Source organism: Corythoichthys intestinalis, chromosome 3 (genome assembly GCF_030265065.1).
Source record: "Corythoichthys intestinalis isolate RoL2023-P3 chromosome 3, ASM3026506v1, whole genome shotgun sequence".
Lineage (NCBI taxonomy): Eukaryota > Metazoa > Chordata > Actinopteri > Syngnathiformes > Syngnathidae > Corythoichthys > Corythoichthys intestinalis.
Window position 1 is genome coordinate 37546372 of NC_080397.1, and position 22349 is coordinate 37568720.

The window sequence follows — 22349 nt, forward strand, 5'->3', positions numbered from 1 at the left end:
TACACTCAAAATAAGCAAGTTACTGTAATCCAGTTATTTAAATTAGTTTGAGTACTGCCAACTCAAAATAAACAAGTGACTATAATCCAATTTTTTTAAGTTAATTTGAGTACTGCCAACTCACAATAAACAAGTGACTATAATCCAAAATTTTTAAGTTAATTTGAGTACTGCCAACTCAAAATAATTAAGTTAATCAAATCTAATTCATCTAAGTCAACATAAATTAAAATTTTTTAAGGCAGCAAGTTTGCATATTTTTTTTTAGTAAAGTCAACTTATAATATTTTACAGTGTAGTCATTTCTGCAAAACGATTCCCGACCAAGTATTGAGCGCATAGCTGATATAATTAATTGAAGGTTGACTTTTTTTGTATTAAACACTTTTTTTGTATTGGTCGGATGAAATATGCAAATTTTTTTACATCGCGATGTTATCTTTTTCTTGACTGTTTTTGCTCAAATCAATATTAAAACAATAAAAGGCTTGAACTTCTTCAGTTGTGTGTAATGATTCTATAATATATGAAAGTCTAATGTTTATCAGTACATTACAGAAGATAATGAACTTCATCACAATATGCAAATTTTTTGAGAAGGACTAGTTAAATGTTAAATTTATTGAATGAAGGATTCTCTGCATTTCAACTTGAAGGTTTATCATCCCAACAGAAGGTGGCGTCTCACTCGTGTCTAATTTAATCGAGCCTTTATGTGTTTTGAGCAACCTTGTTTCTCAGGGCACTGGAAATATAGGTAACCTTAGCAGGCGAAATAAATCCTGCATATTATTCTGAAACTGGTTGTTGTAGTGTGACCATGTCAGACTGAACAGGCGTGGCCGTGGGCTGGTCCACGACACTCTCGGCAATGAAAAGCATCATGGTCCATTGGCTTGCTACATAGAGTCTGACAAAGGAACCTAGCTGTCCCAAACACATTTGCAGCTGAGCACATCTGCCTGCTTTGACGGTGGCAGTCGTCAGTGCGTGTTCTGCAGCTTCACGTCCTGGGGAGGCACTGAGGTCAGTGCACGATCTTATCATTTTCTTGCGTCCAACATCTGTGTTGTTTTTGGGCGTTGTACTGCGTGCACCCTGACGCGTGTATGTATGCGTTTAGCTGATGATAGAAGCGTTTAAAACCAACCACGGCCAAGATATGCTTCCCTCCTGTGTTTATTGTGTGTTATTTTGTTGTAAATGAAATACAGTATGTTAATATATATATTTTTTTATAATCTGTGCCGGCCCCGCCGTCGTCTTCGCATTTTTGACTGCAGGATGTGTTCCGTACGACCTCTTCGCGTGGCTGCTGTGCTGGGCTTGCATATGTCACGCATTTAACCGATCACGATGCAATTTTCGTGACAGTACAAGGTGACCAGCTGCACGACTGTTTTACTGTCGGGTATACTGCGCTGTGTCGTGGCTGTCGGCCTCCATATATTGCGGGAGTCCATTAGCTGGTCATTGGCTCCGCTGGTGCTGATGCTGCGTTGCGTGCGATTGTTGCTAAGCAGCCATCCACCATGCTACCACAAAGGGGAAGTCTGAGTATGAGGGTGTTTTGAAGATATTGCTCCTTTAGCGTGAATTTTTTTCTTGTTGATACTGTGCATGTGTGCTGCATTTGCGTTGACTATCGAACCGATTTCTGTAAAATTGCATGTACAGGACTAAAGATTGAGGTTACAGTCAACATTGCGTCTACGTATTTACGTCCCATAGTCTTCTCCTACCCTCTGAAGTATTGATCGCCCTATTTGTCCCACTTGTATTTACCCCTCTGCTAATGATGTAAAGATTGATATTTCAGTGCACAAAACAATCTACAAGTATATGGTGAATGATGAATTTGGTGTGGGAGAAGACTGGCCTCCATGACATCAAAACTACAAAAACAGGGATACCCAACAAGTTTTAAATTAACCTAAAATGATCGCACGCACACAAATACAGTATGTTGTATATGGTTAACTTATAGACAGTGTTGTTAATAACAGCGTTAGAGTATAACGGAGTTACTAACCGTTATTTTTTTCGGCAGTGAGTAATCATTACTAGGGCTGTCAAAATGATCGCTTTAACGGGCGGTAATTAATTTTTAAAATTAATCACGTTAAAATATTTGACGCAATTAACGCACATGCCTCGCTCAGATTAAAATGTCCACTTGTTATTTGTTTTTTGGTATTTTGTCGCTCTCTGCTGGCGCTTGGGTGCCACTGATTTTATGGATTTAAGCACCATGAGCATTGTGTAGTTATTGACATCAACAATTGCGAGCTACAAGTTTATTTTTTGATTGAAAATTTTACAAATTTTATTAAAACGAAAACATTAAGAGGGGTTTTAATATAACATTTCTATAACTTGTACTAACATTTATCTTTTAAGAACTACAAGTCTTTCTATCCATGGATCGCTTTAACAGAATGTTAATGCCATCTTGTTGATTAATTGTTGTAATAAACAAATACAGTACTTATGTACAGTATGTTGAATGTATATATCGGTCTTGTCTTATCTTTCCATTCCAACAATAATTTACAGAAAAATATGGCATATTTTATAGATGGTTTGAATTGCGATTAATTACGATTAATTTTTAAGCTGTAATTACCTCGATTAAAAATTTTAATGGCTTGACAGCCCTACTAATTACTTTTCTCAACTATGCAGCGCCGTTACCGTTACAGAGGATGTAAAGGCGTGCGTTACTTTGCATTACTACTTTGGTTGAATGACGCGAGAAAAATGAGAGACGTGGACTCACGGAGAAAGCAGAGCGGGAGTGGGGAGGAGGAAAGGGAGTTGTGACGCCGTTGCAAACGCAATGCTCTGGGTGGCTCCAATAAGACCTGACTGTAGCCGATAGCCTACAAACTACGCCCACATGATGCTACGATAGGTACTGTATCACATGTATAGAGAACTAGATGCGAAATGATAGACTCGCCGGCGTTAGTAAATAGCCGCCACCTTAAAGCAGTACACTTCTCAGGAAGGCTCTGTTGAAGAGAACCTCCCCAGCGAACCTAAGTAACATTTTATCTAAAATACTCTTGAATCGGCAAAATTTCGACTTGAGTCCATCTTTAAATAATGAAACTGTTTTAAAACGTTCACATGTCGAAAGTAGACAGAAGGGAACTAATGAAGAACAGGAGCAATTTTAACAATTTTAACGGTTGATTCACAACATTAAATGACTTCCAAGCATAGCAAAGGTTACTATCTAGTTATCGCAATATCCGAAGTACCCCTGTGTCTAGTTAAGTTTAGGGTAAAGAATTGGGCTAGGGCCAATTGTGCCAAAAACCCTTTGAACTTGTCATAGTGTGACCTGTTTTTTGTTTGTTTTTGGGGGGGCAACATGAAAAGTAATACCAGTTACTTTGCCAAGTAACTAATTACTCTTACATTCAGGTAACTGAGTTACTAAATTACTTTTTGGGATAAGAAATTTGTAACCGTAATTAATTTTTTAAAGTAAGATTAACAACACTGCTTATAGGTACAATACTGTTTTTCTGATGTATACTGTATTTTGGCACACTGAACCCCCTTGCAAACAATTAGGAGTATTTTTGGTCAATACTTTGCTCTAAAAACTTCCACTGAAAATAAGCCTTTGCCTTAAAATATTCAGCCGGTAAAAACTTGATTGATTGCTTTCCAGACATTTGGGAATTTTACTCATTTGCTTTAGTCTGCCTCAGTTCCCTCTTAATTGTTAGTGTTATGAAAAGTCTGAAAGTGCTCCAGTATGACGTTGTGGGTGGGGGTGAGGTCTGACATACTGTCATTATACCAATCAAAGGCCAGATGACAAGGAGGGTGGGTGATAGAGCTAAAGGGGCTCTAAAATAGCTTCTTCCGTTAAAGTTCGACTGGTTAACTGTATATCAATAAATAATAAATCCAATAGCAAAAAAGGATGGGTGAACAATTGGCCTATTTATTTTTTTGCCAAACGAGGACGTGATCAACTGACACCATCCTTGAGATCGTGAAACCTTTGGAATGAAATCTTTTTAGGCATCCTTTGAGTTTGAGGCATGCCTTTATGGAGGTAGGCTTAGCCAACTGCTGGTCTTAACTGTTCCCCAGTCAGTGCATGTTTTTTTATTTTTATTTTTTTAATAAAGCAGATATATACATACAGCCAACATCTAAATATTTTTCCAGACAGCATAATAAAATAACAGAAAATATTATCGCTCAATTTACCTGCCATGATGGCCTTTGAGTTACCTATTACATTACATAGTGAGAAACACGATATACTACATGCAGTTAGGGATAGTGCTCCATTCTGGTTCAAGCCTAATGAAAGTGGAGCCCAGGAAAATCAATATAGAAGTACTTTGGGTAATTATTCCATTGGATGTTTGTGCTCCTAAAACCACTGTAGGTAGATTGATGCATTTACAGTAGCTTCACATGCACATGCATGTTGCCACTGTAAAGTGTCTTAATGGGTTTCTGGGATTTTTCATGTTCTAATTTACTGCAAGTTTTGAGTAGATCCTTGCTAGTCTCCTCATCCATCAATATCTAAATTTTAAACAGAAAATTTCAATGAAAGCGCTGTACAGTCTTATTATATGTGTACTGTAAGTCAGTGTGGGTGTGGGGTGTCTTGGGACCTTATCTACTCCCTGCAGCACTTTGTGTGTGAATGTGTGTTTACACAGAAGAGGCCTCAGCTCCATTCTAAAGATCCTTACGGTAATTCTTCTCTTTTTACCATTACAGCTGGCTTGCAGTTTTACTTATAGTTCATAATTCTTATGGGGTTGTCTGTCTGTAAGCACTTATCATTTGTTTCATTTTGCCACTGCTGTATGCCCCCCTTTTGTTTGGGAAGGTTTCTTGTGAAATGCCATATACTATAAATGTGTTACTGTATTAATGGGTTTTGAAGGTTGATGGATAACAAAAAAACAGCCAACTTTAAGTAGTAAAGTGGGGGAAATGTAAAGGTTGCAAAATGTAAACAATTTGGATTATTTATTACTTACACAATCAGTTTTGTTTTTTACTCTAGGGGTGCTTCTTCCCACTGTCAAATCCATGTGCAGCAATGGTGCCCAAGACATCGGTCACGAACGACGAGTTGTCCAATTTATTTAACAAAAAAAAAAAAAGTTTCGAGCAATAGCATCCTAATTTTAGGATTTAAAAAAGCCCAGCTCTTTGATGAAATTGGTATACAAGTAAACCAGTCAAGCCCCCTTCAACCTATCACTAATCCTCCCTCGTGTTTGGCCTTCGATTGAAATTCATGACTGTCAGTCAGAGCACGTTTTTGCATGACTCGCAACATAAGTGTAATCAACCTAGTCTGCCACTACAAAAAGCTCTTTCAACTCAATCCTCAGTGATGGTAACATATGAGTGTGGGTGCCAAAATATGTAAAATTCAGCAGATATAAAAACTTCCAGCAGAATGGTAAAATGACTTTCTTCCCGATTATGTCATATTAAGGCACTTTTAGGCATTTCATAATACTGTGATACCAGCTTCTAAAATGGAGCTGGGACAGAGAAAGGTAGAGAAAAAGTTAGACATCTGGACAGCAGTTTTTTTTTTTTTTATTAAGCAAAAGTTTGATCAATTTAATGCAAATTGTCAAAGCAAATTAATGACCAGAAATATTCTAAATTGTTGTGTGCCACAAGGTTTCAGTTTTCGAATATACAGTATATTCTTGTCTATAAGAAAAAAAGTAAATTGTAATAAAAAATAATATATATATGTCCAATCAGCTTAGGCTGCAATTTAGGAAGTGGGCGGATGCATTGAACTCCCTGTGGTCTTGTATGTACTATACTGTATTAATACCGTTTTGCTTCTGATTTAACGTTTGACAGTTGTCATTGCCTGAGCTGTGGTTGTGACATACCAACTGTAGAACATGAGCAAATCTCCGACCCCAATGGAAACCCCGGGGCAGCGGAGCCCCAGTAACGGGGTCCCTGAGATTCTCCAGTCTCCTCAGCATTCAACTCCTGGCTCCGAGCCGCAAATTAAGAAACACATCTCCAGTCTTCTTCAGAGCCCGGTGAGATCAGTCTGCTCGACACACATTCAATATAATAAAATCTAAACAGGAACACCTTAGGGCTTGTCACCAGAAGGATAAAATGATGAGGTCTTGACTCTGTCAGAAAATCAATTTGTTCTCAAATATCACATTTGTGCTGATGCCGCACTCTATACTGTGGCTGAGCATGTAAAATGACAAGAGTGCTCCACAATTCTGAAATATATTAGTATTAAAGCGAAAGTGCAGCTCAAGATTGTTTTTAATTAATATTGCACAACTGGATCGTGTAATCACATATAATGGAGTAAAACCATAGAACGTTGTATCTTATTTTTTCTTCCCTGTGAGCATGTTTTTTTGCATTTGTTTATCCAGTCATTCAAAGAGGAGCTGGATGCACTGATCCAGGAACAGATGAAGAAGGGTGGCAGTTCATCAAACCTTTGGGCACTCAGGCAATTGGCCGACTACATGGCCTTGCATGGCTCACCTGCAACACTACCAGTGTCCCCATCCAGTATGTAAAAATTATGCAAACACTAGGATTGTCCTAACTGTTGCTCTGTTTCAGTCGTTTTGTGTCCTATTACCTGCCAACAACAGGCAAAGACATAGGTATTTATTATGGGTGAATTTATTTTGAACCATTTAATGGCAGGCACTCAATGCTCACTCTAAAGGGTTTGTTTGATTAAAGGAAGTATGCACGTAAAATATAGCTTTGGTAATGTGAAAGATCATATTGCCTGAGCTACTGCACTGCGGGAATCGTACTCTCTGCCCCGCCCACTAGAAAAATCAACTTAAGTTAAAACACTGAAAACCTAAGTGGAAAAAAAACACTCAATAGAAACAAAGTTCCATGAAGTATTTATAACCCTTTCTGTATATCCTCTAAGTCTATATAATTTAAATAAAAAATGGCAACCTTAACCCCCAGAATCAAAATTTTACAGACGTTATGTTACCTCATGCCATCTTCAGTTCTTGTGAGCATGCACACTGTGCCCACATTGCTTTAATAAACAACCTGTATTCATTAATGTGCCAGTCCCATATCATATTCGTTAACCAGCTAAAAGTACTGTACGTTCTTTTCCTTTCGGCTTCAAAATGAGTGTGTGATGTGGTTGAAGTTTTTCATCTATTTGATTTGTCATTTAAATGCAGTCACTTTAGTGAGTCAAACTGGTGTGCAAATGATCAGATTACTAATCATTTATGTGTGATCTTGTCACATCGCGCCTTAATATGCAGGTACTTGCTTGATTTGTGCTTCATACAAGCCCACTCACCATTGACCATGCAAGGTCTTATTTGCCCACCAACACATCCACGCACTAGTGGTTTATCAGAGCAAAGATGAAATGAAATATTCAAATTTTATCCAGTGAGCCACATATTAATTAGAATACAACTGTTTGTAGTGGCCAACAAAAAGGACATTCTGGTCATTTTCAACCCAAATTGTCATGCAAACCTGATAAAAAACATCAAAGTTTTGAAGAACAGAGATAAAAAGAAATGTATGGGAGGTCGCCTTTGAGGATAAGATATATATTAATACAAAATCAGTATTTCATAATGTGGCTTTGTGTCTGACACTCTCATTTTCTGAATTTGCTTACAGATATGATGATGGTAACGCCCATTAATGATCTCCAAGGCTGGGATCCTGGCAGCATGGTGAAGGGGGAGCGACTGATGCGCTGCAAGCTTGCCAGTGTCCATCGTCTCTTTGATCTCTATGGCTGGGCCCAGATCAGTCACACCTGTCTCACCGTTCGTTTGTTTTTATTAACTTGAAACACTGCAGGATGCACTGGTTTGCCATTACTGCAGTTTCAAATATGATGTTATCAAGTATGATGTGTTGGTCTTTTTTGACAGCTGCGTGTCAGCAAAGAACAGGAACACTTCTTGGTGCTACCAGATGGCCTTGCCTACAGTGAGGTTACTGGATCAAGCCTGGTTAGTAATATTACAATAGCATGTGTCCAAATAACTATTTAGTTGGGTTAATATTCACCTTTGTTAGGCTCTCATTGAAATGCTAATAATTACGCTACAAAAAAATGTAATCATTTTATGTTTTGGTAGTGTTTTATTACCTAGCCATTTTAAAGGAATTTTTTTATAAAGTGAGGAAAATAAATATTTGAACATTTTGCACATTCTCCCACTTAGAAATGATGGGCAGCTTTGAAATTTTCATGGTAGGTGCTTGTTGCATAGTGTTCAAATACTTACAGTATTTTCCTCACTCTACATAATATGCCCTCTTTCACCAAACATGCTTACTTGCCCTGTATAAATTGTCGATATACTTTATTACATAGTTGTAAATGCATACAGTTCTGTAGCTTCTATTTACACTTAAATGTTGTTTGGTAAACTAAAACCTTGTTTTTGGCCTATTACTGATTTTTGAGGAGAAGAACACAACCGTGGTAAGTGTTTTATAGCTCGAGTGAATTTTGACATGTTTAAGTGCTGCATACATATGGTGAATTACAGGTAAAGGTGAATATCTTGGGTGAAATGGTGGAGAAGGGCAGTACCAACCTTGGTGTGGACACGGAGAAGTTTAGCCTGCACTCAGCCATCTATTCGGCAAGACCGGATGCCCGCTGCCTACTTCACCTGCACACACCAGCCACAGCTGCAGTAAGTCATTATAGGGTTTCATTAGAGGATTGTTGACTTCCTGTGTATGTCTTAAATCAAACGTTGCGCCCCAACTGGCACCATTTGGTCTAATACTGTTTAATATGGTTGGAAACAAATGTAGCAAATCAATATTGGAATTCTACTTAGTGTTAATGTAGCACTAATATCCATATATAGTACAAATAACACTATAGTATTGTATGTGAAAATGACTATTACTTACAATCTTTAACCAGCAATGTCTGTCTTTAGGTCTCGGCGATGAAGTGTGGCCTGCTGCCATTGTCCCATGAAGCCCTACTGGTTGGTGATGTGGCCTATTATGAGTACAATGGAGTAATGGAGGTGGAGGAAGAACGTGTGGAGCTTCAGAAAAGCCTTGGCCCCACTTGCAAGGTTAGCAGACTACAAAAGACTGCAATATAGTGCTTTAAACTGCAGCCTTGTGCTTTCCCCATCGGTGCAAAGGATGAACTCCTAATTACTGAATGTAGCAGGCCTCTAAGATTGGAGCTTTTAAGAATGCCCTCTAGTGCATGTGGATGGACATCTAAATGTTCAACCTTTATTAATCCAATTGTACTGTATTTTGGATTTCAATTATGCCAAGGTACTGGTGCTTAGAAATCACGGGATAGTGGCACTTGGGGAGTCTGTGGAAGAGACCTTCCATGCAATCTATCACATTCAGGCTGCCTGTCAAATCCAGGTACACACGCATTCAAGTATGCACAAAAACACATATCCAACATACAAATCCTGAGAAAGTCACAAATGTAGCAGCAATTTTTAAAATGATTGATTATTCAATTTATATTTTGCAGGTATCAGCGTTGTGCAGTGCTGGTGGTGAACAGAACCTGATTTTACTTGACCGGACCACCCATAAACCCAGTCATGCTGGCACTGTGGGCTGGGCTGGCTCTACGTTTGGTCCAATGCAAAAGAGTCGCATTGGAGAACATGAGTTTGAAGCCCTCATGAGAACTCTAGATAATTTGGTGAGTAAGCTATAAATAAACAAAATTCAGAACACTGAAACAAAAGATTGAATGGTGGAATGTATTTCCCTTTAAATGTATCAAATCAGGGATAAAGAGAAACATTTTTTAAAAATCTGGTAGACATCTTCTATATTTAGCAGACTTGGTGGTGAGTGATCTGTATATGAAATATAAACTTTTCCCACTTGATGTCCTCCAGGGTTATCGTACTGGCTACGCCTACCGTTTCCCATTGCTATTGGAAAGATCACGATCACAAACACGAAAGGATATAGAGGTTCCTGCAACTGCCACAGCCTTTCACCAGTTCAATGATGACGGCCTTCCTTTGGGTCTCAAACAGCATCCTTTTACCCTCCGCCAGCAGCAGGAGAGAACTAGATGGCTCAACACCCCCAATATCTACCAAAAAGTCAGCCAAGAACAGGCTAGTCCTGGACACCAGCGCACCACGGTAAGACAATATAGTGTTCTACAGTATATGTGATTGTTTTGGGGAATGTGCTCAAGAATAGCTGATCACATACTGTACAGGTATGTTCGTACCAATGTTTATGTGCTGCACATAAACAATGTAAATAAACCTTTTGTTGGCTGAATTTCTGTCTTGTCTGAGCAATGATGATAATTTTGGGGTTTACAATATGTTGTGTAAACTAGAGATGTCCCGATCCGATATTTGGATCGGATCGGACACCGATATGGGCAAAAAAATGCGCATTGGTATCAGATCGGAACACGGGAAAAATTCTGATCCAGACTTCCGATCCAGTTTTTTTTTTTTTAAGTCCGGTCCGGGTGTTCCAGCGCACTGATTTATATAATCCATTCCAGTTTTGCTTCGGTTTCCCTAAAATCCGGTCCGCATTTTACGGCACACCTTCAACACACTACATTTACAATACCGTCTCCCAATTTACCAAGAGACTTTATCGGTAAAAATGTCAGCTGTGTGGGATAATTTCACCTTAAAGGACGACAAAGACGAAGAGGCAGAGAGCAACATATGCCACAATAAAGTCAAGTGTAGTGGTAAAGCTGTAAGAAGTTTTAATGCAACCAACCTAATCAAAAATTTAGCGAAATACCACCACAAACAATATGAGGAGTATGTTAAGAAAACCGAAGACAAAAAGAAAGGTCCTACACAACTAACACTGGCAGAAACTTTTGCTATGCGTGACAAACTGGCACTCGACAGTCCCAAACCCCAGGGAATAACAAGAGTCATTGCCGAAGAATTCATTCTGGATGACGAGCCATTATCTCACGTGAGTAAAGACGCACCATCCAACACGCGATTCGGACGCTGAAGATTCGAGAACGATTCACAAACATCCAAATTCCGATTATTGAAATATGTCAAGTAAAGCGGAACTAATACACAGCGCGGTCTTCGGGACGCAATGACAAACTGACCGCATTGCGTCCCGAAAGTAAACATAACTTGTCTTAGACCCGGGTAATGCCAATGCTCAACTCACGGCTTTAGCTCAACTCATGCCGCTGGATAAAAAACACAAGAATACCTGACTGCTGCTGAAAGCCGCAACTACGTCAACGTCGTTTTACTGGAGATAATAGATATCATATGTATATAGAACCAGATGCTACATGACAGACTCAACTGCGTTAGCAACATTGAAGTATTGAAAACCAGATGCGTTAGTAAACAGCCGCCATCTTAAAGCAGAAGACTTCCCTAGTAGGCTGTTGTGAACCTTCCAAGCGAACCTAATTAACTTTTTATCTAAAATACTCCTAAATCGGCAAAATCTTGACTTGAATCTATCTTCAAAACAGTTTTAAAACGTTCACATGTCGAAAGTAGACAGAAGGGAAATTATGGAATAACGGGAGAAATTTTAACAACTTTAACAGTTGATTCGCAAAATTAAATGAATTGAATGTAGTTTAAAGCTGCTGATACAGAATGGGGACTTGACACTCATTTTATTTACTGTTTTAAAATGTTAACTTGATACTAAAATAGTCGTTTATTTAAACCTGAGAGGCTTTTTATACATTTTTTGTAACTAATGCACGAAACATTAAAAGCATCTAATAGCTTGGGGGATTTGTGGGATTTTCCACTGAGGTTGTTGGTGTGTTTTGCTTTTTTAAGACCGTTTACAATATTATTTGCTCGTTTTACTGACTGACTATGCCATTTCTGTTTGTTTTTTATAATGTTTTGAGTTTGTCACTGAATAAACAGGTCAGTTTCTTGTTACCAACCGTTGTGTGTTATTCAAACTCACCTAATTCAGCTGGCTAGTTGTTATCAAGGGTACTAAAACCTTTTTCAACATGAGTCTGACAACTAAGTAAGGAGGCTAAATAACTTTAAACTTTAACACATGCTCAGATAGATTGGTATCGGCCAGTATCGGATCGGAAGTGCAAAACAATATCAGTATCGGATCGGAAGTGCAAAAACCTGGATCGGGACATCCCTAGTGTAAACCCATGATATCAACACAGAATGACCACCACACTGAAGATTCTTTTTCACCTTGTGCTCATGAGTGTATTCTCCAGATGATTCTTTTTCTTCCCACAGACAACCCCATCCTCCTGAAATGCTATTCAGGTTAATTCAAGGCCCAAAATGGAATGTTGCTTTGTCTGTGCCTTATAACTGTATGGCAACTGACGTATCACCTTCTGCCCCGTGTTCGCTAAAAACTAATAGAATAATAGCCCCAAGTCTAGTGATGGTGGTCTAGGGCTGTATTTGTTTTATAGTTACGCAAAAATGGGGGAAGTGCGGTGAATGGTTCGATAGAGCTGTTGGAGATGGCTTCCTGTTATTGATTGATGATTGAGTTGATCAGTCCAGACAGTGTATGTCCTGCCTCTCTCCATTGGTCATCTGGGATACGCCCCACTTTCTCCTTAACTGGACAGGACTAATTGGTAATGAAAATGGATGTCTGAACTGACGAAAAAGAAGAACATTGTATGAGTGTTTCATACCATTGGGAGGAACCCAGTGGCAAGAAAGAGACATTCATTTGTCTCTAGTTCTCCCTCGCTGCAATGCAGAAAAGGCCGCCTTAACTCATATGGGTTCAGCAGTGTATGCTTCACTGCATAGTATGCCCTGTTGTGGCAGAATAAATCGTTACTTTCAAGAGGGAGCTCGAGTTCATGATGGAAGCCTGATTTCATAAAATAGCAATGAATTCAAATTATTGCAGTGTTTTGTAAATTTCTATATTCAACTGTTGGCTCTCTCCCTCAGTGGATGAAGACGGAGGAAATGACACAAGCTGGTAGTACAGCTATAAAGATAGAAAACCCAAACCAGTTTGTGCCTCTTTTTACTAACCCTCGAGAAGTGATCGAGACACGAAACAAGGTACATTTTAACTGTCATGCTGGTGTTTCAGTACAACATAATTGATTTGTCTTATTGTTCTACCACAGATCCGACAGCAGAATCGTCAAGACATGAAAACAGCAGGGCCACAGTCCCAGGTCCTTGCCAGCGTGGTAACGGATGATAGCCCTCCGGTAAAAGTCTTTATACAGTTGTGTTCTAAATAATATCACTAAGTGTATAAATATTTAAAAATATACTATCCACCAAATAAAGTGACATTGGATTTGTATTATTCTGAGGACAACAGTATTTCATTGTTGTGTTCATTAGTCACCAGTCAGCCCACCTCAACTTCCACCAGAGCCTGAAATGCCCAACCCCTTTAATCAACTGACAGACAAGGAGCTAGAGGACTACCGCATGGAAGTTCAGAAGAAACAAGACATTGGGCCCAATGGTAGGTTTCATTCGGCTAGGCTTGACAGGCTATGTTTTAATGTGTATTTGCCAAATTACTAATAACGGATTTAAAAGGCCTCCTTGTATCATGCGGCAGTTCCATTTGTCAGATTATAAGAGCCCTACATCTGTAATATACTGCATGTTGAAATCATGTAGATGTTTGTTAGTGGACTTGTTTCCAGATTCCGGTCTCTGTATTGTCTTTTGTTTTACTGTCTTATTAATGAACAGCAAAAATGAATTCAAGTTTACTTCGTTTTATTAGCTTTTACTGAGCTAAGATATGAAGCTACCTTGTAGTTAATCAGCATAAAACCAAATGAAAATATTCAAAGTAGCTGTTCTGAGGCCTTGTCCGTATATACAGGGTGACCCAAAAAAAAGTTTACACTCAGTTGACTGCTTGTTTAAAAGCCATTGAAACATATCTAAATAGGTTGTCATGCTTAAGTGATTCATTAAGGTCACTCAATGCAGCTGGTAATCTCTCGTCTCTACAATTCCTGTGCTTCTTCTGAAAATGAAGAAAACTTTAGCTGTACCTGAATTGCTGCGTGCCGGTCTGACACCTACTGAGATTGCAGCAAATCTGAGAATATCCAGATGTGCAGTCTACAAAGTTAAAAAGAAGCTGAAAGATACTGGAACAGCCTCACGAAAACCTGGGTCTGGAAGTGCCCGATCTGTGTGGACCAAAAAGTTGATTGACAAGGTGATATGTGGCCACCCAGAGTCCAGATCTCAATCCCCTGGATTATAGCATATGGGCAACTGTGGAGGACAGTCCCTGTAAGAAGCCACAAACGTCTGTGGCAGCCTTGGAGAGGTCCATTGTTAGATCTTGGGAAAAGATGACAGCATCCTACATAAAGAAGACCTGTCAAGTGTTCCGCAGGCGCCTGGAGGCTGTTGTGACACTTAAGGGAGGACACATTGAAAAATAGAGTGTACTGTACATGTTCTTTACAATAATGTATAATTTGTGATTAAATTCTAATTCTAAGACGAATAAACATGGCATTTAAGTTGTATTATGGCAGTGTAAACTTTTTTTGGGGTCACCCTGTACCATAGTATCTCATTAAATGAAGGTATCTTTCTCTGCCATACACATGCAAACGTGGTTCTTATTAAAAAAAAAAGTATATATTATGATGCATATATGTTTGGGGGGTCAAGTAGATTAAGATATTGGGCTTTGCAAAATCCCTGCAATGTGTACACATTACAAATCATATGTGTTTTTCTTGATTTATTGCTGGTTTCTTCAAAATTATCATTCTTGATGCAATCCTCTTTGGAACCTTGCTCACGGAGGTAGCCTCAGCATACCGGAGACCAGGTTGCCAGATCGACGGCCCGCACGACACATAATTTCTTTGAAAAACAAAAGAGACACTACAGTAAAATTGTGGTTTATTTATTTAATATTTTAATTAAACAGTTTGACTTCACTTTTGGCTATTTTACGGCTCCCCCGTTGGGTATATAGCACATTTGATGTCACGTGTCAAGTTTCCTTTTCATGTCACCTACAGTGATAACTATTCAGTTTTACATTCATCCTCATTAGCCTGTTTGTACATGTCAAACCAATGTATATTTCTTTGTCTGTTTTTGTTGCACTTGATGCCAAATGCATGGATATCGATATGTACTACAGTATTGATACACCAATCTCTACTTCATACAACAGTTATTACGGACATTTGCCACAGTCTTAATACTTTTCTTTGCCTCTCAGCTAAAGTGTCTGCACTGCTGAGAAATTAAGTATTGGCATGTAACTACTGTATGTGCTTTGTGTAATTAGGGGAAGAGGTGGCAAATGATGCGTCTCCTGCTACCTCTCCCACAAAGAGTCCTCAACCCAACCACCCCACCCTCTCAGGTGAGGCATTGGAGGTGTACTCACATGCCTGGCTTGCATGCCATGTACAGTGGCTTCTTGACCCGGCTGCCTGCTGCAGTCATCCATGAACAATACTTGGCGATTCTGCTCTACTGCTTTTACCCTCTCATGCTTCAAATGGTCACTGATGGCCTGATTACTGCTCCTAGTAGTCACCAACCAACTTTTTAGAGTTCGATGTCACTACTGAAAGTACAAAATTAGAAAAATATAACGTAAGCTTGTGAAAATGTGCAGTACAGATCATATTGGCTGTAAAGATTCATGCATGCAATACACAAGTACTGTAAATTCCCACCATTCAAAATTGAACAGTTATAGGACAATTAATAATTTGTATTTGAATATTGGTGACCTCGTGAAGTGATACACAGACAGAGCATTTTTTGACACCGCCACCCCTTCTCAATCATTTTTAATATACTATAAAAGTAAAACTACCTGGAGCAATATTAGCCTCAAAAGAGCATTCTGTAAAAGCCTGACTAAATTCAAAATTAATTAATTTCCCATAAAAGGAGGGGCCTTGATAAGGGTTTGAGTGACCACCATGCTTAGAACTCAAAACACATATACGTATCAGAAATATCATTCCAGTTGCAAATGTAACACAAAAGCATGTCGTTTTTTTGTTTTTGTTTTTTTTGTTTTTTTGTTTTACATATGACAGTAAACTTTAATTGGGAGTGGCATTGGAAAACTTAGTGTCTTCCTTTTGGAATACTTCTGTCATAGTCTAGACATGGTTGACTTGAGGTCTCAAATTCCTGCTTTCACGGGGAAAAAAATCTGCCAAAGATTGGTTCGCATCTTGAAACTTATCTCAAGCAAGTTGTAAACATGTATAAATACCGTGCTTATACATGCTAACAACACTTGAGTCCTGCTTTGAATATTTTAATTGCATGTATTTTCCATATAGCTCGCCGCGACAATTGTCTGTGGTTTCTCCACATTTTTTGACAGTCAAAGAACAGTTATAATGGATGTCCATTTTAGCTGTTTTTCTCTCAAGAGGACATTTCGGCGATCTGTATACAAATATGCATCGCTTTTGGGGCAATTGATGGTTTGTGTCTTAAGACACAATGTTTTGCTACCAAAGTCATAAGTTTTGATACAGATCCATTTGTCCATGTACCCACTGTATCTCCTGTACCTGTGTTCCTCTGTGTTTGTCTGTCCTTTTCTGTGTTACTCTGCAAATGATTCATAGGGCACACCTGTGGTGCTTTGGTCTTGTCTCACTAGTAAGTACAGAAACCGCACACATCTCGCGAAGCGCGCATGCTCATCTGCAATGATAAGATGTACTGGTGTACATTTTTGCTTTGCCGCTTTAACAACACTTAAGACTTTTTGTCTGATTAGTAAAATGTTTTCTTTTTTTTCATTTTATGAAAACCCTTGGAGCAGGAGACACAAAGACGGGCTCCCCAGTTATACAGAATGGAGGTGAAGAGGAGAAGCAGGCTGAAGACTTAGAGAAAGGAATGAAGGCTCTTTCAACCAATGACACCTCCACCCCTGCCACTCTGCCTGCCAAACCACAGGGTGAAACACCTGAAGGTTCGCCATGCAAGTCCCCGTCAAAGAAGAAAAAGAAGTTTAAGCCACCATCATTCCTGAAAAAGAGCAAGAAGCAGAAAGAAAAGGCAGAATCCTGAGTTGATCAATGCCAAATCTTGATATTTTGCTGTGAAATGCTTTTTGTGTACAATCCAGTAACAGACGGCGATCACTGCAGATCTATTTAAACACGGTCAGTAATAAAGCCATTTACAAAATAATGACAAAAAATATTGACTGTGGTCACACTTTTACTTTTTGGCTTTAAAGAGAACTATGGGTCAACTCCAACTCATTACTTCTACTTCTCATCACACACATGCTTAGTATTCCTCATGTATTATTGTTGCCATTATTTGATGAAACCACCATTACTGTAGATGAAACATGTTCTTCATTTGGATTCACATCTCTGAATTCGCCCCCTTGTATCTCTAGAAAAGCACTTGATCAATCACAACAACTTGTAATGGTTTAGTTATAAACACATTGATATTGCCGCTGTACTGTATATGTGAGCACATGTACATTACATGTAGAAGAGTATACTGATAGCTACTGATTGTGCTCTGAAAGCTGTTTATTGTACATCAGTCTAAATGTTTTAATAGCAGGAACCGCGGTGAAGAAAAGAAGCTGGGTTAAAATCTTACTGTCTTGCAAGAAAACAAATGTGGCTCTATAATATGCTTGTAATTGCAGCTTGAAGATACGTAAATACACTGAAGGCACTAAAACATTTCACTTTCCCCATATTCCTGATATGTGTATGCAAATTACCTCCAGTCAAGTATGCTTTCTGTTTTAAATCAGTTTGTGCAAAACAAGTGCTGATGCAATGTTTACCTATGATTTTGATTTCTTTATATTAGAATGTGTATGTGAATGTTGCAAGTTTACCATATATGTCATTAAAATTTTATTTCAAATCAACTGACAAGTCATGAAAACTGTTATTTTAGCTCTTTTCAGTTTGGTAGTCATGCCAAAACAATGGACGTCATATAATGCTAGGTGGGCAAAAGCAGCAAAGATGGATTGATTTGTCCTCATTTTGGTGTTGTAGAAATTGTAAAGCCTGTGACGTTAACATGGTTAGGATTTGGAAGTTAACGAGCTAACTGTAGGGTTGCCATCTGTCCCTTAAAATAAGGAACGATCCGAAATTGGGAATTAAATGCTGCGTTCCGTTTTGAACTAATACAGTATGGAGTCACAGGAGTGCCAAAATTAAAAATAAATAAATAAATGAATAAACAAATATAAAGAGAAATAAATATATAAATAAATAAATGAATAGGTAAATAAATGAACGAATAACTGACTTTTACTTTCTGTCATTGAACACCACAAACGGAAAAAACAATGACAATTGTATTTTTTCCCTTTGCCTTTTCTGTTTGGCTTTTACATTGTCATTCTCAATTGTCGATCGCCTTTCCTCTTCGGGAATGTAAATGGCAAATGCGCAGAGAAACGGTCTGTCAATCAAATGACGTTGGGCGGGGCTTTCCAACCAGGAATAGTAGTCGATAACTGATAGTTTACCTGAAGGAAATTGACGTATGTTATCGAGTTGCACGTGCGGTTTTTATCGGTAGGATAGACTGGATAGATATGGATATGGATAGACTTTTTACGTGATAGATTCAACGATGGAAATACATTTTTCTAGACCGGTAAAAAATACATATTATAAAATGTATTATTCGACACACATGCCAGACCATTCAAAGAATAATTATTTTCTATGTCCAAATCTTTGCGTTTAAAATCATGACGACATTGGAGGAAGTGGCGTAGTGCAGTCACACAAAACAGCCGCGGTCGCGCTTGGGTAGCCGTACGGCGCATGTGCGGAAAGTTGAACCAGGAACAATCAGTGATCAACTGTCATTACCCGATCGTGACAATGACAATGTGAAAGCCAAACAGAAAAGGCAAAAAATACAATTTTCATTGTTTTTTTTTGTTTGTTTGTGGTGTTCAATGACAGAAAGTAAAAGTGAATGAAAAATATTGTCATTGGTTTTTCCGTTTGTGGTTGTTAATGACCAAAAGTAAATGTTGACAATATGACAAAGTATACTGTTATATTTTTATTTATTTATATATTTAGTTCTCTTTATATTTATATTTATTTACTTATTTATATATTTATTTCCCTTTATATTTATTTATTCAGTCATTTATGTATTTATTCATTTATTTTTAATTTTGGCACTCCTGTGACTCCATACTACTAAAGGAAGCCCTTAGGATTCTAGAATATCCATAATGAAATTCAGGGTGAGGACTGCAGGTGTTTTATTGGCCTTCTGTCCTACCGTCATCTTAGGTGGGTAAAACAGTTCAGCCCCGACTCGCTAGAGGACGCTATCGTTAAAAACGCCAAACGGAAGTTGTCACCAGACAAGGCGGAATCTTCTCAAACTAATGGTGGCGAGCGTAAGAAAACAAATATCAAGTTCAGCGGCGTTCTGCTCCTCTTGTGCATTTTTATTTCTTTACTTTGGCGAAATACTTGACCGGGTAAAATGGGAAGGAGCAGGAGTCGAACTCCTCCAAGGCGCGGTAAGAAACTGCATGTAGTGATTTTGTACCTGGTTTGCATTGGTCGATTGAAGAAGGTGCGAGAAACGGAAATAGTACGATTACAGTCTACTCTGCTACACAGTACGGTGTTTAACGCGTTCTCGGAATTATTGTATTTTTCAACCACAAACGCAATTTCTAACGTTAGCTTCCTGTAGCTAGGAAGTAATGTGTTTTGTCAGTGGTAGTAAGTAAAATGTAAATAGTTCGAAGTAGAATTTTCAAGGTACTTAAATATTTACTTTTCCGACGACGTTGCAATTTTATTCAATACAGTAAAACGTGTTTACTTTCTACTCTTTCGGTTTATCAAAATCGCTTTTCAGTTGTTACTTTTTCCAACCCATTAGTCTGGATAGTGACATGCACCATAATGTCTTTACCAGGTCACAGTTGGTAGAGAGTCGTAAAACCACTTCTCCAATGAGGCTAAACATCTTAATATCTCATCTTCATATACCCTAGTCACACGTGTGTAGTTAACCAGCGTGTGTCTAGTTAACCAGCGTGTGTCTATGTATTAGAGGTGGGAATCTTTGGGCACCTAACGATTCGATTACGATTACGATTCAGAGGCTACGATTCGATTATACAGTGGTACCTCTACATACGATCACTTCGACACACGATCTTTTCGACATCCGACGTAAAATTTGAGCCGCCATTTGTTTCTACATCCGACGAGTTGCTCGAAATACGACGACATGACAGCACTGCAAACGAACGCACGGTGGATTTTCTTGTGTGAGAAATCAACACAGTTTTCAAAAAAAGTTGATACAGTTGGAGAAACAAGGAAAAAAGTGATGCTTACCTTTGAAATGAAGATGCAAGTTATAGAAAAATATGAGCTTGGTGTGCGCGTCCCTGAACTGGCTCAACAATACAGCTCCATGGTCCTCTTCCGACCACCGTTCGCCACTATTTATAAGTTAAGGTGACAATTATTATTGTGGTAACATTGCCAAGGAAATCGCCAGCTTCGTCACGTTTTTATCATTTATTTAAGAACTTATCCAACACAAAACGCCCATTGTCTTAAGCAGTTGACTGCTCTCAAGAAAACGAAAGTATTATCTCTACCGCACCGACCTATCTCACCGTGACGTCAGCTTCGCGGTGCGTTCAGGGACAGTAAAAAGTGTCCGCCATATTAGAATCCAATTCGTTACATTATTTACAGGAATAATTATTAATTCTTCTTCTTATTATTATATTATTCTGACTTATTTATTTATAACTTATTTGTTTTTCTATGTTTAATTGCCATTTGTAACAGTGCCAGCAGTATTTATTAAGAATTTAGTGTATGTTTTTAGGCTTTGGAACGAATTAATGGAATTATAATGTATTCCTATGGGAAAATCCTGCTCGACATACGACCATTTCGACTTACAAACAAGGTCCTGGAACGAATTAAATTCGTATGTAGAGGTACCACTGTAAATCAATTATTGGTGACCCCCCCCCCCCCCCCCCCCCCCGCTATTAGCTGCTTTTAATGTATTGTACATTAGTTACAAAAACTGTTTTTAAAAAAAAAAGCCTCGCAGGCTTAAATAAATAAATAAACATTCAATTAATTTAATGTTGTGAATCAACCGTTAAAGTTGTTAAAATTGCTCCCGTTATTCCATAATTTCCCTTTTGTCTACTTTCGACACGTGAAAGTTTTAAAACTATTTTAAAGATAGATTCAAGTCAATATTTTACCGATTTAGGAGTGTTTTAGATAAAAAGTTAATTAGGTTCGCTTGGAAGGTTCGCTACAACAGCCTTGCAGGGAAGTCTACTGCTTTAAGATGGCAGCTGTTTACTAACACCCGCATCTAGCTTTTTGTACATATACTGCTAACGCCACCGAGTCTGTTTAGCATCTAGTCCTATATAAATATGATATTTACCGTACCATTATTTGGACGCACTTTGTAGCAGCTGTCTGCAGCAGTCAGGTATGTTGTTGTTTTTTTATCCCGCGGCATGAGTTGAACTAGAGCCGTGAGTTGAGCATTGGCATTACCCGATGGGCCGGGTAATGACAAGCATGATGGTTAGCTACTCTCCCTCAGTTCCTCATTGCGTCCCGAAGACCGCGCGACACGCTGAGTGTGTTTTACTTCCGCTTTACTTGACATATTTCAATAATCGGCATTTGGATGTTTGTGAATCGTTCTCGAATCTTCCACGGCCGAATCGCGAATAATCTAAGAATCGGAAATTTCGCACACCTTTACTATGAATGTGCCTAGAAGTCTCATCACAGAGAAATGAATAGACTTTTAAAACAAGGGGTCCATAACCTTCTGGCATAACCAATGCCGAGAATGTAATTTAGCAATATTCATGTGTTTTTTTTTTTTTTCTCCACGTTTTTTCATTTTGTGTTTTACTCCTGCATCCCTATCTAAACCTCAATCATCTTGCCAACAGAGAGAAGACGTTCAACTTCACGAGAACGTGATAGAAGAAGAAGAGAGAGAGATCGTTCACGAGATCGTGACAGAGACCGGCGAAGAAGTCGCTCACGATCTCCCCACAGGAGGCGTTCAAGGTGAGGAAAGTCAGGAAGGAATTGTAATGTTCAATGCACTTAGGTTAAATATAGAAAGACTAATGATTAATGTAATAATCATTTTTTAATAATAGGCCTTATGTTCACGAAATGAAGTTATTCATTTGGCAATATATCACAACAAAATACTTACTGTTTATTCAACAAGGGACATATTCTTTCATATGCTTTTTTTTTT

At 38.5% G+C, this 22349-nt stretch overlaps 1 protein-coding gene across 4 annotated transcripts; it reads left to right on the forward strand.

Moving 5' to 3' along the window:
- The first annotated feature begins 705 nt into the window (after nt 1-705).
- Nucleotides 706-17937, forward strand: add2 (adducin 2 (beta)). 4 transcript variants are annotated; one of them, XM_057831757.1, is made up of 15 exons: nt 707-1026; nt 5884-6074; nt 6435-6576; nt 7690-7841; nt 7950-8030; nt 8577-8726; nt 8982-9125; nt 9340-9438; nt 9554-9730; nt 9933-10187; nt 12981-13097; nt 13166-13252; nt 13392-13518; nt 15337-15414; nt 16852-17937. In XM_057831757.1, the coding sequence occupies exons 2-15, from the start codon at nt 5928-5930 to the stop codon at nt 17100-17102; spliced, it is 2007 nt and encodes a 668-aa protein (XP_057687740.1). In that variant the 5' UTR covers nt 707-1026; nt 5884-5927; the 3' UTR covers nt 17103-17937. The 4 variants fall into 4 exon arrangements, with proteins under 4 accessions (XP_057687743.1, XP_057687740.1, XP_057687742.1 ...); XM_057831758.1 differs by lacking the exon at nt 707-1026 and adding an exon at nt 1147-4737; XM_057831760.1 differs by lacking the exons at nt 15337-15414; nt 16852-17937 and adding an exon at nt 14050-15328 and having other exon boundaries at nt 706-1026.
- Nucleotides 17938-22349: the final 4412 nt, after the last annotated feature.

Coding starts and splice junctions, on each gene's coding strand:
- add2 (XM_057831757.1), top strand. CDS start 5,928: ATGAGCAAATCTCCGACCCCAATGGAAACCCCGGGGCAGCGGAGCCCC. Junction 6,075..6,434: donor CCAGTCTTCTTCAGAGCCCG/GTGAGATCAGTC, acceptor TTGTTTATCCAG/TCATTCAAAGAGGAGCTGGA. Junction 6,577..7,689: donor ACTACCAGTGTCCCCATCCA/GTATGTAAAAAT, acceptor ATTTGCTTACAG/ATATGATGATGGTAACGCCC.